The 18,361-nt window shown below is 41.8% G+C and overlaps 1 protein-coding gene across 1 annotated transcript in view; it reads left to right on the plus strand.

Moving 5' to 3' along the window:
- The window catches only part of LOC311006101 (protein jagged-2-like), a 65,518-nt gene that overhangs the window by 32,091 nt on the left and 15,066 nt on the right, over positions 1–18,361 (plus strand). Inside the window, exons 6-18 of the mRNA XM_083998773.1 lie at positions 4,585–4,715; positions 6,596–6,715; positions 6,846–6,959; positions 7,687–7,800; positions 10,791–10,907; positions 11,892–11,938; positions 12,642–12,815; positions 12,925–13,075; positions 13,676–13,840; positions 14,363–14,476; positions 15,557–15,670; positions 16,936–17,049; positions 17,233–17,349. Coding sequence (XP_083854899.1) covers positions 4,585–4,715; positions 6,596–6,715; positions 6,846–6,959; positions 7,687–7,800; positions 10,791–10,907; positions 11,892–11,938; positions 12,642–12,815; positions 12,925–13,075; positions 13,676–13,840; positions 14,363–14,476; positions 15,557–15,670; positions 16,936–17,049; positions 17,233–17,349 — 1,592 coding nt within the window. The remainder of the gene's footprint in view (positions 1–4,584; positions 4,716–6,595; positions 6,716–6,845; positions 6,960–7,686; positions 7,801–10,790; positions 10,908–11,891; positions 11,939–12,641; positions 12,816–12,924; positions 13,076–13,675; positions 13,841–14,362; positions 14,477–15,556; positions 15,671–16,935; positions 17,050–17,232; positions 17,350–18,361) is intronic.

Genomic DNA, 18,361 nt, shown 5'->3' on the forward strand with positions numbered 1-18,361 from the left:
GATTTATGTAGGCTAGCGAAACTGTCGTCTGTCACTATTTTTCTCATGCTGGTTTCTACCCGGAAGTAAACAACAAGGCGACTCATTCTATAGGATTAAATAAAAAAGAAACTGGGCTCACTTGTGTGTATTGTGAGTGTGTGTGTGATGTTTATCAGCTGCAATGTGAGGTTTAAAAGGAGAAAAAGAATGACAACAAACCTACAGAGGAAATACAGAGAAGCAGGGAGTGAAGGGTTAAAGAGACAGAAAGAGAGAGAGAAAAGAGAAAAGAGGAGAAAAAAAGCAGGAAAGCGTCTGAGCCTGGCAGAGCGAAACTAAAAATGTGTGTTTGGTATCTTGTTTCTTTACACACAAGCGCATTCACAACCTACGCTCCCTCATGTGACACTACTAAACATGTAGCTATGGCAACAGCGGGCTAAGTCTGTCTGTCCTGTCCGCTGGATTTGGGCGCGAGGCGGCTCGCCTGTAAATAATTCAGCGGTACCACACACACACACACACGTACACACACACCCCTCCTCTACCTCTGCCCCTGTCCGCCACCGTCCCGTCTTCTTTCTGGGGTGTGGTTTGGCCGTGGCGGCGGTGGCCAGAGGGGGTTGTGGGTAAGGCGGGATATTTTCAGCTCCGGCCCCCGCTGCCCCCCCCCCCCCCCCCCCCCTCCATTGATGGAACAGGCACACTGCAAAACATCAAATATCTTACCAAGAATAGGCCTATTTGTCTTATTTTTAGTCAAAATGTCATTTCTAGTCAAAACTAATCTCATTCTACTTAAAATAAGACTCATCACATTAAAAAGCAGCTTGTTTTTAGACACTTTTTACTTCTTTCAAGCATATTTTCACTTAGAATAATCTGATAGTGGAGCAAGTTTTTCTTCCTTATTACAAGCACAATAAACTTGCTTTCACTGGCAGATTTTTCTACTTATTTGAAGTGAAAATGTGTTTGAAACAAGTGAAAATGATCTAAAAACAAGTTAATTTATAGGCGATGAGTCTTATTTTAAGTGGTAAGAGATTAGTTTTGACTAGAAATGAGACATTTTGACAAGAAATAAGACAAATATTCTTGGAAAGAGTTTGAGTTTTTGCAGTGCAGGCAGGCGGACAGGCAGGCAGGCGACGGGGCTTGTGGGTAATGCCACCCTTGGCCTGTGGCTGCCCCCACAAACCATTTCCCCCGCTCTCCCACACTGCAGCCAGACAGACTGTCCACACCGCCGCCGCCGCTGCTGCACGGCTGACAGTACGCAGGGCACGGCCGCCGACCGCAGCGCCGGACAACACCACATAGGCTACTGTAGTAAACAATACACAGCACTGTCTCACTCTCACACACACACACACACACACACACACACACACACACACACACACACACACACACACACACACACACACACACACACACACTGAGGCAGATCAGATTAAAGCTGCTGCAGTGGTGCATTTAAAGACGCTAGTAAAGACTGATGAGCGGTTTATTATGTGAAACTCTGGACAGCCGCCGCCTTGTGATTGGTCGATATAATAGGTGTTTTTAAAAGCTGAACTCTCTCCTCTGTGTCTCTAACCCTCCTCTCCTCCATGTGCGTTTGTTTCCAACAATGAAGCCGGTGAGAAATCAATCCCTGGAGCGGTGGATAACGTTATTTATCATCTACCATGTAGATGACGGCTAATGGGTCGGTCATGAAGTTGTCGTTGTCGAAGTTCTGTCTGTCTCGTCCAAACAGTTTTTTTGGAAAGAGACGAGAACTTTTAATGCGCTATAAATAACTTTCTGTTCATTTCTGCAAGTGTGATATTTTCTTTTTAATTGGGAGAAACATTTTAAAGTCTGAAAATTGGATCATTTCTGTTGCTGTTGTGTGCTGCTGCAGCTTCTTTCCTTTCTCTCTTTTACATCGAGTTTTAACTAAGGACACATGTTTAAGATGCATGAGGAGTAAATGCCAACAACTTTATTGATCCTCTGATTTCACATAGCCTATAGCATCTCCACTAAGGTAAAAAAACAAAAAAACAATTTGGTGTTACAGAAGCTATGTTTTGTAATGCTAACTATCAATACAGTTTACAACAGTTTCCTCCCACTTCACCACTGAAGTGTTTGGTCGGCGGCATCCATTTTGAAGTGTTTGTGAGCAGGAGCTGGGAGGAGGAGGAGAAGAGGGGGAGGTAGGAGGAGGAGAGGAGGAGGAGAGGGGGGTCGGGGGTGGGGGTATTGCTCCCTAAAATAGCCCCCCGTCGGAGAAATGACAGGACAGGTGGGGCAAGGTTACCGCTGGCCTTGGAATAACAGAGTGCTGCCATAAACCAACAGATTAGCTAACCCCTCCACTCCACTGCCCCCCACCCACACACACACACACACACACACACACACACACACACACACACACACACACACACACACACACACACACACACACACACACACACCCTCTGAGACGTCTAACCCTCCTCGTTCCTCAAACCCGCCGCTCATTCCAAGTTTGACCTCGACCGAGCTCACGACACAGGAAGACAGGCGGCACGAGACGCCGACGCCGCGGGAAAAATACGACTGCAACGAAAACACAAAACAAAACAAAGAGAGACGAGTTCTGTCTGAGAGTTTATTATGATTATTAGATTTTCAGTCTTTGAGTTTGGAAATATATATAAAATAAAGTACTATCTATCTATCTATCTATCTATCTATCTATCTATCTATCTATCTATCTATATATCTATCTATCTATCTATCTATCTATCTATCTATCTATCTATCTATCTATCTATCTATCTATCTATCTATCTATCTATCTAGTATCTATCTATATATCTATCTAGTATCTATCTATCTATCTATCTATCTATCTATCTATCTATCTATCTATCTATCTATCTATCTATCTATCTATCTATCTATCTATCTAGTATCTATCTATCTATCTATCTATCTATCTATCTATCTATCTATCTATCTATCTATCTACAGTATCTATCTATCTATCTATCTATCTATCTATCTATCTATCTATCTATCTATCTATCTATCTATCTATCTATCTATCTATCTAGTATCTATCTATATATATATCTATCTATCTATCTATCTATCTATCTATCTATCTATCTATCTATCTATCTATCTATCTATCTATCTATCTAGTATCTATCTATATATCTATCTAGTATCTATCTATCTATCTATCTATCTATCTATCTATCTATCTATCTATCTATCTATCTATCTATCTATCTATCTATCTATCTATCTATCTATCTATCTAGTATCTATCTAGTATCTATCTATCTATCTATCTACAGTATCTATCTATCTATCTATCTATCTATCTATCTATCTATCTATCTATCTATCTATCTATCTATCTATCTATCTCTATCCATCCATCCATCCATCCATCCATCTATCTATCTATCTATCTATCTATCTATTTATCTATCTATCTATCTATCTATCTATCTATCTATCTATCTATCTATCTATCTATCTATCTATCTATCTATCTAATGAATGAAACCAATGGAGACATTATGTAATCACTAATGAGATATAGATCGTATAAAATATTCAACATCGATGAGGAGATTGCAGGTTTCAGTTGTCTTTGAATGTGAACGTGCTGTAAACAACATGAAATGACAGGACACACATACACATCATTTTGCTGCAGCCATCGTGTCGACTTTGTGTTTTTATAAATTATTCGTTGTGTGAACATTCCTCATGTCTCCTGCCGACGTTTACCTGGCGCTCTGCCCGACGCCGAGACTTCCTCATACATGTCCTCGAACCGCTGTGAAAATCTGAAATGACTCATTTTGTTTATCTGTAACTATCATCAACTCTTCCTCCTCCTCCTCCCCCTCCTCCTCCTCCTCCTCCTCCAGGCTGCAGCTGAGAAGAAGAACACAGCAAAAACTCAAAATTTGTCTTATTTCTTGTCAAAATGTTTAATTTCTAGTCAAAACTAATTTCTTTCCACTTAAAATAAGACTCATCACCTAAAAATTAACTTGTTTTTAGATCATTTTCACTCGTTTTCACTTGAAATAAGTAGAAAAATTTGCCAGTGAAAGCAAGTTTTTTGTGCTTGTAATAAGAAAGAAAAACTTGCTCCACTATCAGATTTTTCTACTTATTTCAAGTAAAAATATGCTTGAAATAAGTAAAAAGTGTCTAAAAACAAGCTACTTTTTATGTATAACTATGTTATGTTGTTACTTATTTTAGGTATAATGAGATTTGTTTTGACTAGAAATAAGACAAATATTCTTGGTAAGATTTTGAGTTTTTGCAGTGAAGGACTTTGCTCGTGAAATAAGAGGAATTTATTTGCACCCGCTGACCTCTGCTGCCTCGGCTCGGCTCTGTGATGATGTGATTATCACCGGTCACACCAAGTACATGAAGTGTAAAAATCAATCTCTGCATCAGATCAGATCAGGGAAGGAACAAAGGAAGGAAACAGGAAGGAAGGAGGAGAGAGAAGGAGGAGAAAAAGCAGCAAGGAAGTGAATAAATAGAACCAGAGTTAACTCGATGTCTCTCCCCCCTCAGGTGTCACTACGGCTGGCAGGGCCCGTTCTGTGACGAGTGTCTGCCGTACCCCGGCTGTGTCCACGGCACCTGTAACGAGCCCTGGCAGTGCACCTGCGAGAAGAACTGGGGAGGGCTGCTCTGTGACAAAGGTCAGGACACACACACACACACACACCACACCTGTCCTCCGTGGCCTCCTGTATCCCAAGATCCTTTGCGTGCCGCTGGTTTTTATTAGCCACCTAGCATGCTAGCTCTCTGAGGCCTGGACCCAGGTGAGGGAGCTTCACCTAAAACCATCTTTTCTCCATAAACACGTCTCTAGACACGTTTCTAGAAAGCGTCCACAGTGATCCACTGAAAACGACTCTGCAGTACGTCCACCTGTTTTAAAAAAAAATACAGTCTTCATCCCCCAGAAACACTGTTTCTGTCTGGATGAAAAGCAGAAACGATTAAAAAAGTTATGCAGATTCAGTGAAACATGTGGACGTGTAAAGATAAAGCCGCCGCTTTCAAATGTTTGACGTTAGGACTAGGGATGTCAGGATTATAGATTTTCTTGGTATGATTATTGTCAGAGATAAGAAATAATCACGGTTTCACGATTATGTGTAAAACCAAATATAGTCAAATATAGTCAAAATATAATTACATTACTAATCTCTTAATATAGGACCAGTTATTAAGTGTTTGAAATATTCAAGTCATTAATTGTCATCTATACCAAATGTTTAATCATTGTTTTAAATTACAAATGATGCACTATCATTTAAATTCCTACCAATTCAGCGTTACGTTAGACAAATGGACCAGTATCGGTGCATCTTCCTTTACTTTGGCGCCACATCTGCCGATATTGTTCCGATATAATCTTTTTGGGGAAAGTGGCGGTGTTTAGGAATCTTTACGATCAATTAATCCCTAGTTAGGACACAATCAGGAAATGCTCCGATGAAGCCGTTGCCTGTTGTCCACGTACTGTTTAAACAGTGTTTAGTGTTTACAGGAAACATCTCCTCATGATCTCCTGAGACAGACACGTCCCAGTGATCCGTGTTTTATTTTTGTCCTCTTCATACTGGAGTCTTTTCTAAAGAGCTCAGTGTTCAGTTAAATGTCACACAGGTAACAGTCGACAGGTTTGACGTCAGAGGACAGACTCGGCTTCACTGTGACCGATTCCACCACACAGACCCGGCTCAGTCTGAAATTGAATTTTCCTGCTGGACGGAGATGAATTAAAAACCAGAGAACCAGAGCGCATTCATTCAAATAAAACACCAGCTACTGTGAAATATTTGTGATTCCTGAAACCTGGAAAACCCCGGCCACGCTCCGTAACAGCCTCATAAATCACATGAGGACACAGTGTGACTGACCACTTTTAGTTTTATTTAGACTTTTTTTTTTTCTTTTTCAGTTTGGTTTTATCATGTTAGTTCAACAAGTGCGTGAGCAGTTTTAGTTTAGCTTATATTTGAAGTTATTCACAGATTTTAGCCTATAGTCTTTATTTAGTTTTTCAGGTATTAGGAGATTAGGAAAACTCTTGATTTGATTTGAAGAAGCTGAAAAGGATAAAAGAAAAATAAGGTTTACCAAATCCTTTCATTTTATTCTTTAACCATCACCTGGAGCTAAATCAAAGTTAAACTTCATTTCATTTCATTTCGATTTATTCCATTCATGGTTTACATTCTTCACATGATTGCACATATTTACATGACGCACACATAGTCACCATAAATGAAAGACTTATAGTACCGGCCCCTTTCTATAGTTATAATAGCATTGGCTTAGTATCAACACCAATGTTTTACACTCTTTCTATATACAGTAAACTTCAAATTTGAGGGAGAGAAAATGAAATGACAACACAAATGAAGCTGACGTTTATCTGCAATTTATTAAGATTTTTGGCAGGTTTGAGTTGTTCATTGTAGTTTTTTCGGTTTTTTTTATTTCAATAAGGAGCTTTTCTCAAAAAAAAGTTTTTGTATGTGTGTGTGTGTGTGTGTGTGTGCAGATCTGAACTACTGTGGGACCAACCGTCCCTGTAAGAACGGAGGGACGTGCATGAACACAGAGCCAGACGAGTACAACTGCGCCTGTCCCGACGGCTACTCTGGCAAGAACTGTGAGATCGGTGAGTCTGGGAACGAGCGAGAGGCCGAAACCGAAACTGAACCTGAAACCGAACTCCAGAACCTTGAGAAAAAGATTTTTTCTTTTTTTCTGATTTGTGTTTTTTTGTGTGTTTTTCTTCCCCTCTGCAGCCGAACACGCCTGCGTGTCCAACCCCTGCGCCAACGGGGGGACGTGTCACGAAGTCCCGTCGGGCTTCGAGTGCCACTGTCCCGCCGGCTGGTCCGGGCCGACCTGCGCTAAAGGTGAGGAAGAGGAGGGAGGAGGTCAAAGGTCAAAGGTCGCCTCGGGTTTACTTTAGTTTAGTTATTTATTTCTTATGTATTTAAAAAAAGAAAAGAAGAGAAAAACTGTTTAACCCTCCTGTCGTCCTTCTGGGTGAAATTGACCCAATCTGTTCCCTTCTTCCATCCTTCCTTCCTCCTTTGATCCAATTGACCTGATCTGTTCCCTCCCTCCTTCTAGCTTTCCTTCCTTTTTCCCTTCCTTCTTTCATCCCTTCTTCCATCCTTCCCTTTTCCCCTTTCTTCTTTCATCCCTTCTTCCATCCTTCCTTCTTTCCTTCCTTTCTCCCTTCCTTCTTTCCACAATCCTTTTCCTCTTCCTTCCTTCCTTCCTTCCTTTCGTCCTTACTTCTTCCTTCCTCCTTTGATCCAATTGACCTGATCTGTTTCCTCCCTCCATCTTTCTTTCCTTCCTATTTCCCTTCCTTCTTTCGTCCCTTCTTTCCCTTCTTCCTTTCCTCTCCTTCCTTCCTTGAACAAATCTGTTCCCTCCCTCTATCCTTCTTTCCTTCCATTTTCCCTCCTTCTTTCCCTTCGTCCTTACTTCTTTCTTCCTTTTTGACCCAATCTGTTCCCTCTCTCCTTTTATCTTTCCTTCCTTCTTTCCTCCCATCTTTCGTCTATCTTTCCATCTATCGTTTGCAAGAAATCCTTTTATAAGTTGTGCGTGTGTTTTTTTGTCCCTCAGACACGGATGAGTGTGCGTCCAGCCCGTGCGCTCAGGGCGGCACCTGCGTCGACATGGAGAACGGCTTCAAGTGTCTCTGTCCTCCACAGTGGACGGGGAAGACGTGTCAGATCGGTACGTCTCTCCGCTCGCATCCATCAATTAAATATTATAATAAGGAAAACACAGATTTTAGAGTGCACTGCAAAAACTCAAAATCCTACCACGAATATTTGACTTATTTCTAGTCAAAACAAATCAAATTCTACTTAGAATAAGACTCATCACATTTTAAAAAGTAGCTTGTTTTTAGACACTTTTTACTTCTTTCAAGCAGATTTTCACTTGAAATAAGTAGAAAAATCTGAAACTTGCTTTCACTGGCAGATTTTTCTACATATTTCAATTGAAAATTAGTTTGAAACAAGTGAAATTATCTAAAAACAAGTTAATTTTTATGTGATGAGTCTTATTTTAAGTGGAAAGAGATTAGTTTTGACTAGAAATGAGACATTTTGACAAGAAATAAGACAAATATTCTTGGAAAGATGTTGAGTTTTTGCGGTGTGATGGGCATTGAACTGTTGCATGCTGGGTGATTTTGCGGTGCAGACGCCGGTGTGTGTGCGTGTTAATGTGTGTGTGTGTGTGCGCGCATGCCCAACAGAGATACTCGCTGGGTCTCATCTGCAACTGGAGCCAGGTGACTTGAGTAAAGCTAAAAATAACCTCCCGCCTGGCAACTGCCAGCCTGGGGACCAAATTTACTCGGCTGGGGGGTTATCTTTGGCTCCAGACTGGGCGTGACAGGGGGTGGGAGGGGGTGTGGGTGTGTGTGTGTGTGTGTGTGTGGGGGGGGGGGGGGGTATGTACACTACGGTGAGGCGGCACCTCAGCAGAGCCGAGCCCTCAGCCTCTCTGACTCGAGCCAGGAAACACTTTATAACCTGTAAACATGTGTGAGGAGACGAAATGCGGCGGCTTGTGTTACGGTTTCTGTTATTCTCAGATCGACCCCCCCCGCCCCCCACTCCCACTCACCTCACACATACATACAGAGTGCACTGCAAAAAATCAAATATCTTACCAAGAATATTTGTCTTATTTCTAGTCAAAATGTCATTTCTAGTCAAAACAAATCTCATTATACTTAAAATAAGACTCATCACATTAAAAGCAGCTTGTTTTTAGACACTTTTTCCACCTTTCAAGCATATTTTCAATTGAAATAAGTAGAAAAATCTGATAGTGGAGCAAGTTTTTCTTCCTTCCTTATTACAAGCACAAAAAACTTGCTTTCACTGGCAGATTTTTCTACTTATTTCAAGTGAAAATGTGTTTGAAACCGGTGAAAATGATCTAAAAAGTAAATTTTTAGGTGATGAGTCTTATTTTGATTAGTTTTGACTAGAAATTAGACATTTTGACAAGAAATAAGACAAATGTTCTTGGAAAGATGTTGAGTTTTTGCAGTGTGGGGTACCTGGAGCGACATGCGGAGGAGGAGGTGGTGGCAGCAGTGTGGGTGTGGGTGTGGGGGGGCTGGGTGGGTTTTTTGGAAAAGGCTCGGGGGGTGTTTAATTTCAGCAGCCAACAGGTGCCGCTCACCTCCTGGGAGTCGTATTAATGCACTGTGTCGGTTTCTAGTGAGCGAGGCGAGGCGGGCGCGGCGCGGCGAGCGCTGCCTCTGAAACTGACCACTTGGAATGCCCCAGGTCGGCCTTCAGGGAATGCAATAGAGAGACATTAACCCTGAGGGAGGGGGGAGGTGGGGGAGGAGGACAGGGTGGGGGCCGATGGAAAGCTGTGGCAGAAAGGAAACCTTCTTCTCCTGCACCCTGTAAATGTTCTGGCGATTTTTATTTATATGTTCCAGTCGTCCAGTCGAGACGGGAGCAGGGAGCAGGGCTGCAGCGCACAAAGGGTTAAATATGCAAATTAGTCAATAAAATAGATGAAAAAATAAACAATAAAATACTGCTGAAGATTATTTAACTCAATGATGAAGAAGAAGAGTGGAGGAAAGTGTAGTAAATGAAAACCAAATTCAAATCAAACTTTATTTATAAGGAAAAGGGAAACTCAGTCAACACAATCACAAAGTGCAGGGACAGAAATAGATGAGGAAGTGCAATAATAGAGCATCATACAAACAAGGAAGTGACATCATCACCAGCGCTGATCTCATGGTTGCAAAGCAAAGAGTTGAGTTCTTCTTCTTCTTCTGCAGCAGCCGTTGTTGTTAAAGGGATAGTTCAACATTTTTAGCAAATTGGCCCATTGCCATAATCCCTATAGTCATAGCAGTAGGTTCGTTACCTTTAATTGTTGGTGCAAGCTATTTTTAGAATGGCGGAGCAGAGCCGTGAGCTGCTCAGAGCTACGCTACGGAGGCTCATTATGGGATTTCTTTGGTTTCCCTCATCAAACTCATCAAATACACAATCCAACAACTCCACAACGCTCTGGTGGACAAGTTGTGACCTGCACATTCACCACGCTATGAGATAATAACACAACGTTACCACACAGAGTTGTTTTAGAGGGAAATTCATGCAAAACCGCTGATGCACGTTGCCTTCAGGGACAGTTTTTCATCAAGCCGTCACTGTATTTCCCTCTAAAAATCTGTCTGGTAACGTTGTGTTATTATCTCATAGCGTGGTGAATGTGCAGGTCACAACTTGTCCACCAGAGCGTTGTGGAGTTGTTGGATTGTGTATTTGATGAGTTTGATGAGGGAAACCAAGAAATCCCATGAGCCTCCGTAGCGTAGCTCTGAGCAGCTCACGGCTCTGCTCCGCCGTTCTAAAAAATAGCTTGCACCTGCTAAAACTATAGGGATTATGGCAATGGGCCAATTTGCCAAAATGTTGAACTACTGTATTCCTTTAAAGTCGTTTCAGTAAAGCGGTGGATGAAGCTGCTTCACGACGCATTCACTGTCCGTCCGAGTTTCAACACTCGGGGAGTCGTAGAATAATAATCTGATGGTTTTGATGTTGGAGGTTGAAGCTGCGCTTGGTGACGGGTTCCTGAGCAGCTTCTCAGCTTCTCACTCACTCTCTCTCTCTCTCTATGTCTCTCTCTTTGTCTCTCTCTCTCTCTCGTCCATGTTTTCACAGACGTGTTTGAGTGTGCGGGGATCAGGCCTTGCCACAATGCTTACTCTTGCAAAAACTTGATTGGTGGATATCACTGTGCCTGCTTTCCTGGATGGGTGGGAAAGAACTGTGACATCAGTCAGTATCAGTCCGACACTTCGTTTCGTTCTTTAGTCTCCGCCCCTTTTTCTTTTTCTTTTTTTCCCACCTGTAGCTTCGTCAGTAACGTCCGCTAAAGTCCTGTCTCCTCCACCTGCCGTCCGTCCGTCCAGCTAGTCGGACACTTCATCCTGTCCCACCAGCATCTGCTAGCTCAGCTCTTCTCTGTAAAGCTCCAACGTCCTCGTGGTGTTTTCTGTCCGAATTCAGATCTGAATCTTTAACAAGAGAAGATGTGGTAACACTTTACTTGAATAGGTGTTCATAAGATTGACATAAAACTGTCGTAACCATGACATAACAGCTGTCATAAACATCAATGAATACTTATGACAGCTGTTGTTAAGTGTCATTCGGTAAGTTATGTCACTTTTGATGCAAAGTTGACATTGTTTGAGATGTCCTTGTTATGAGAACTTGACATAATTTTTAAAGTTTGGCAATCAGGTCTGCTATGACAGTTTAAATTGTCTTTATATCAAGTTGTCAGAACAAAAACATCTCAAACAATGTCAACTTTGCATCAAAAGTGACATAACTTACTGAATGACACTTAACGACAGCTGTCATCAGTATTCATTGATGTTTATGACAGTGTTATGTCAATCTTATGAATACCTATTCAAGTAAAGTGTTACCGAAGATGTTTCTCAAAAAAACCCACGACAACAGTTTTAGCTTAACAGAATAAAGTGGAAAACACACGATGCTGGTGGAGCTTCAGATCTCCATCCTCCTCCTCCTCCTCCTCCTCTTCTCTCCTCCTGGTTTAACTCTTCTAAAACCTTCACCTTCAAAACCTTCACGCTGGTTCCTCTGCACGTTCTTCTCAGCGTTTCCTCCTCCGTGCAGCATGTTGGTTGTTCTGCCTCTTCTCTGCAGTAGCTGCATGTTTTCAGCACCAATGTGTCGATCCGAGGGGGGGAAAAAAAGTCTTAACAGATCTTTAAATGTCTTTTCCAGATGTGAACAGCTGCCATGGACAGTGTCAGAACGGAGGCACCTGCAAGGTGAGAAGCTGCAGATGATCTTAAACACACAGAGCTCTTTGTTAAATCATTTAAAAAAAAACTTAACATGACTCAGCGATGAGGTCATGGAGCAGGATTTACTGCTGCTGATCAAAGAGCCTGTCAGGACAGAAAAGAAGAAGCTGCAGGCTGTTTCCAAACAAGTTACCACCCAGTGTAATGGATTTAAGCAATATATCACGACAGGCCGTGGTATTTGATCATTACACCACGGCTAACAGGCGTTCTTCGGTCCGACGCGAATAATGAGGTATATTGAGCATATACCACGGACTGGAGAGATATATTGCTTTTATAAAACGGTTACCAATAATGGCAATATGAAAGAGGAATACACAATCAATTTCATGTAGTGTTTATATAACCAGAAATACTTTATCCAATAAAATTAGGGGGTTAAACTGATAAGAAAGGCAGATAAGATATTTTATTTTTGACCAAATGTTCTTCATATTCAAGGATTTCATTTTTCTTTGCCGGTAGGGCTGAGAAATAGGTATTAATTTTTGATATAATGGTCTTAAAATGACTTGAATTTAACTTGAAGAAACCTGTAGGAACCCTGTGAGTGTTTGAGTGTTTGTTGGACATTTCCTCTGTAACAAGTGAGAACGCTTTGTCAGCTCAGTTCAGCTCATGTTGACTCGTTGATGACTGTGTGTGTGTGTGTGTGTGGTGGCAGGAGGCGTCCAGAGGTTACCAGTGTGTGTGCCAGCCGGGCTTCGTGGGCCGTCACTGTGAGATCCAGAGGAACCGCTGCTCCAGCGGCCCGTGTAGGAACGGAGGCCGCTGCCACGCGCTGCTGGACGGCTTCATGTGTGAGTGTCCCCAGGGCTTCGCCGGGACGACCTGCGAGGTGAGGACACATCCAGATGTTCATGCACTGTAAAAAAAGAAAAAAAAGAAGAGTGACACTTATATTTCAGCTCATGTTTTCAACCCGTGTGTGTGTTTGACCTTTGAAGGTGCAGAACGACCCGTGCAGCCCGAACCCGTGTCACAACAAGGCCCAGTGCCACAGCCTGAAGGGAGACTTCTACTGCAGCTGCCCCGACGACTACGAGGGCAAAACCTGCTCCGAGCTCAAAGACCACTGCAAAACCAACCAGTGTCAAGGTAAACGCAGCACCTGAACGCACCACCACATCAGTTTTTAAAGGGTTTTTTACAATCTGGACCTTATTTCTAGCATAAAATACGAATACGATCCAGCTAGTTGCGCTTAAAATGGACCTGAATGCCGAAGTGGAATCATTATTATCAGAATGAGCCGGGCAGCGCTCAGAGATGACATCATCCAGGTCAGAGGTCAGTAGGTCAACCTACAGACCCCGGATGTTGATAACAGCTAACCCCGGACTCAGAGGGGAATAGCACTAGCCTATCAGAACTAAATATTGGTGAATGAACTAGTTTCGCAGCAGATAATGTGTTATTTAGAGGCTGCATTGCGCTGCCCTGTAGACTCACATTATACGTACTCTCGGCTGCAGCTCATTTCATCTGAACGACTTGTAATGACACCAAAGTTATCTGGGTGAGGAAATGTTCGTATTTTATGCTAGAAATAAGGTCGAGATTGTAAAAAAAACTGCAATTACCCTTTAACCTCAGTCACTCTCACACAAGTTCATGCCTCACACACACATACTGTAAACTTCCTACCCTCCGCCCGCCCTTTGCTCATCATCGTCTCTTTTCTCTTTTCGCCTCAAGTGATTGACAGCTGCACCGTCGCCGTGGCAACCAACGACACCCAAAAGCGGGTGTGGCACATCTCGTCCAATGTGTGCGGGCCACACGGCCGCTGCATCAGCCTGCCCGCCGGGAACTTCAGCTGCTCCTGTGAGCCGGGATTCACTGGCACCTACTGCCACGAGAGTGAGTCATGATTAGCCCCGACACACACACACACAACACACACACCCACACACACACACACACACTCAGACTATATTTATCATCAGTTACCATCACTGGGAACCACATGATTCTTACCGTAATTCACACTCCTGTTTCACTAATCATCACTGTCTTAGATTAGTTTAGAGCAGACGGGAAAAAAAACAAATCGCACACACACGCACTCACTCACAGAAGAAGGAAACTCGGAGCAGGAAACAGAGATGATTGTGTCTGCTCACATCCCATTACTGTGCAGTTTCTGTTTTTTGAGTGAGTTTTTGTTCTTTAAACTCAAACAAACAAGCCCCTTTTCCCTCCGACTCTCAACATCGTATGTAAACACGAAGAAAAAAAGCAGAAAAAGACGAGAAGATTTGATTTTTGGGGGGATTTTTATGCTTTTGGAAAAATTGAGCATCTCAAACCCAAAGAAAATCATCCATGACTCAGCATCTATTATTTATAAATAAATATCTCTCCCTGGCTTCGTCCTTTCAGACATTAACGACTGTGCGTCATCGCCCTGTAAGAACGGAGGCACTTGCATCGATGGCATCAACTCGTTCCAGTGCTTCTGTCCAGACGGATGGGAGGGCAGCCTGTGTGACGCTGGTGAGTGTGTTTAAAGCAGCAGCAGCAGCAGCAGCAGCAGCAGCAGCAGCAGCAGCAGCAGCAGCAGGTACACCACAGACCTCATGAGTCACATGTCCTGAGAGAGGATCAGCAGTCTGGGAATCCAGAGCCAGACAAAACAATGGAGGGTTTGTTTAGAGAGAGGAGCGGCTCAGTCAGCGCATATGCAGACGATGCTGTGGTTTATATTACACATGACCTTTTTATGTCAAATAAAACAAGCCATTCAAGTTTAATCTGAGTATTTGAGTTAAGGAAAATTATTTTTTGCATCTTTTAACACATTTTTATGTATTCAAATTTTTATTAAATATATGTTTTAAAGGGACAATGAGGAGTTTCTATTTGGTTATAAAAAAGTCTCATATTAATGTGGATGAATCTACGTTACCACTTGTTAATGGGCCCATTTTCGATAAATATATCGTTTTGTCTCTATCGTTATCTTGTTATTATTAGTGGTGGTGGAAATGCTGGTCGAGCCGACCAGCGTTTCTTTACTTTCGGTTTTGTGGCGAGTCATGAGAATAACGCCGCCGAATCGCCGTTTATGGTCGGGACTACGACGGTATGTGATCGTCTTCCAACCTCTGACTTTAATTCTTGATGAATGAAAACACGAGTCTGTCTTGCGCCGGTCAAAGAATTAAGAATAAATGTAGCGTGAAAATGCTTCGATTTTCCAAAACTCCTCGTTGTCCCTTTAATACACATTTTAGAAAACAGAATTACCTTCGGAGGGTAAAAACCATACATGGTAACTTCACTGACTTTGATTTAGACTGGGAAAAATATGACAAAAATAAAAAAGGAAAAAAAAAACCCTAAAAGAAAGAATTAACAACAATAATAAACTATTTTGAGACCAAATTACTTACACTATTCAATAAAAATCAGATTTACACAACCCTTGAATCATTACTGCAGCTTCAACATGAACCTGACTCTTACTCTCCTGCCTCCTGCACATCGTCCATGTGATAACAGAACCGATATAGAATCAATAAACCTTTATTGACCTGTTAACTGTTTTGCTGACTGACTTCTTGGTTGTTCCAGATGTGAACGAGTGCAGCAGGAACCCCTGTCAGAACGGAGGCCGCTGCGTCGACCTGCTCAACGACTTCTACTGCAACTGTGTGGACAACTGGAAGGGAAAGACCTGCCACTCACGTACGTCCACATGGATAGATAGATATTAATTTAATCAACTTCAATTATATGAAGAAACAAGAGGGGATAGTGATTTGAGCACGTATTCACATGTGTATGTTAAAGGGATAGTTCAACATTTTGGCAAATTGGCCCATTGCCATAATCCCTATAGTCATAGCAGTAGGTTCGTTACCTTTAATTGTCGGTGCAAGCTGTTTTTAGAACGGAGGAGCAGAGCCGCGAGCTGCTCAGGGCTATGCTATGGAGGCTCATGGAATTTCTTGGTTTTCCTCATCAAACTCATCAAATACACAACCCAACAACTCCAAAAGGCTGTCGTGGACAAGTTGTGAGCTGCACAATCACCACGCTATGAGATAATAATGGAACGTTACGAGACTGAGCTGTTTTAGAGGTAAATTCATGCAAAACCGCTGATGCGCGTTGCGTTCAGGGACAGTTTTTCAGCAAGCAGACTCTGTATTTACCCTGTATTTACCTCGAAAACGGCTCCGTTTCGTAACGTTCCATTATTATCTCATAGCGTGGTGATTGTGCAGCTCACAACTTGTCCACGTCCACGACAGCCTTTTGGAGTTGTTGGGTTGTGTATTTGATGAGTTTGATGAGAAAAACCAAGAAATTCCCTTAGCCTCCATAGCATAGCCCTGAGAAAGCCCTGACAAATAAAGGTAACGAACCTACTGCTATGACTATAGGGATTATGGCAATGGCCCAATTTGCCAAAATGTTGAACTATCCCTTTAAATGTCTGAATCTGCACTTCTGAGAATCAACGCTTGACCTTTCCTCTTGCGTGCATTTATGACGTATATGTAATTATATACATTACAATTATTATAATGTGAATCAGAATCATGTAGCATCAGGCTTGAAGGCATCAAAAGAGAAAAGTCATTCATTATACAAAAAGGTTAATTATAAAAAAAGCTGGAAAAGCTTCAGCAATGACAAAGCAAAGACCATGACGCTGTGATGATAAGTGGCATCTTCTCCCGTCTCCTCCCTCCCTCCCTCTGGTCCAACATGTCAGGTCTTATAGTTTTTTTTTACCTCAGAACTCTTAACTTTCTATCTGAGGTATGATGCCTTCACTGGCGGCTGTGCAGGCTTGTTCTCACCTCTCACGGCGTCTCTGAACTTTGATTTGTAGCCGAACTAATCGCTACTTAACACTGGCACCGAGTCAAGCATTTGAAATCTTCTCCTTCTCTTTTTTCTCTTTTCTTTTCTTTACTTTATCCCATGATGCCTCGGTGCAGGTGAGAGCCAGTGCGACTCCAGTACCTGCAGTAACGGCGGGACGTGTTACGACCACGGAGACTCCTTCCTGTGCAGCTGCCCCTCGGGCTGGGGTGGCAGCACCTGCAACACAGGTCAGCAAGCAGCTTCTGCTCTGCAATTACACAGTTATGAGCGCGGCGGTAATGACAGCGCGATGGCGTGATGTGATATTATCCTGTCAGACAACGAGACGACGAACGCATCTCTGCTCATCGGAAGAATATTTTCATAAAAACTGATTTTTTTTTTAATGTTTTTTTTTTTTCCTTTCGTAGCCAAGAACAGCACATGTGACTCGGGTCCGTGTGAGAACGGCGGGACGTGCGTCGGCGGTGGCGACAGGTTCACCTGCATCTGCAAGGACGGCTGGGAAGGAGCCACCTGCGCTCAGAGTACGTTACCGTGTTCACACAGGTTCATATGAAAGGATGAACACTTTAACACTTTATCTATTAAATTAATTAAATCTTCCTGCCTGGAAACTGATAAAAACCGTAAATTCAATGTGACATAAACGCACCATCACATAGATAACAGTTACATAATAAACTCATAAAGGTAAATGCAAAACTGAATCATACATTTATACAACTAAAATGTGCTCAGTTAATAATAATGATAATAATAAAAACTGAACATACGACAACATACAGCTGACATACCCATGATGCTTTGCAGCCTGAGAACTGACTTCTATAGATACATAGATCGATCCTAATTGTTATTCACACCATGAAACATGAGGAACAAGATGCAGCACTCAGGTCTCAGTACTATTGTAACAATACACTGCAAAAACTCAAAATATTTCCAAGAATATTTGTTTTATTTCTTGTCAAAATGTCTCATTTCTAGTCAAACTCAACTCAAATCTCTTTCCACTTAAAATAAGACTCATCACCTAAAGATGAACTTGTTTTTACACAGTTTTCACTTGTTTCAAACTAATTTTCACTTGAAATAAGTAGAAAAATCTGCCAGTGAAAGGAAGTTTTTTGTGCTTGTAATTAGAAAGAAAAACTTGCTCCACTGTCAGATTTTTCTACTTATTTAAAGTGGAAAATTTGCTTGAAAAATGAAAATAGTGTCTAAAAACAAGCTACAGTACTTTTTAAATGTGATGATACTTATTTTAAGTATATTTAGATTTGTTGAATTTGTTAGAATGTAGAAATGACATTTTGACTAGAAATAAGACAAATATTCTTGGTAAGATTTTGAATTTTTGCAGTGTAAATAATAATTAACATACTAAAATACTTTAGATTAAATAAAATAAAGATCTATTTTTTACAAAAAAAACAGCAAATATTTGCTGGTGGATCAGAAGGAATCATTCTGTATTTTCTGTAATAATGAAGTTGCAGTTTCTTTGTTTTGGAAAAATCTCTGAAACTGAAACTG

Source organism: Trachurus trachurus (genome assembly GCF_905171665.1).
Source record: "Trachurus trachurus genome assembly, chromosome: 22".
In the NCBI taxonomy this organism is placed as follows: Eukaryota; Metazoa; Chordata; class Actinopteri; order Carangiformes; family Carangidae; genus Trachurus; species Trachurus trachurus.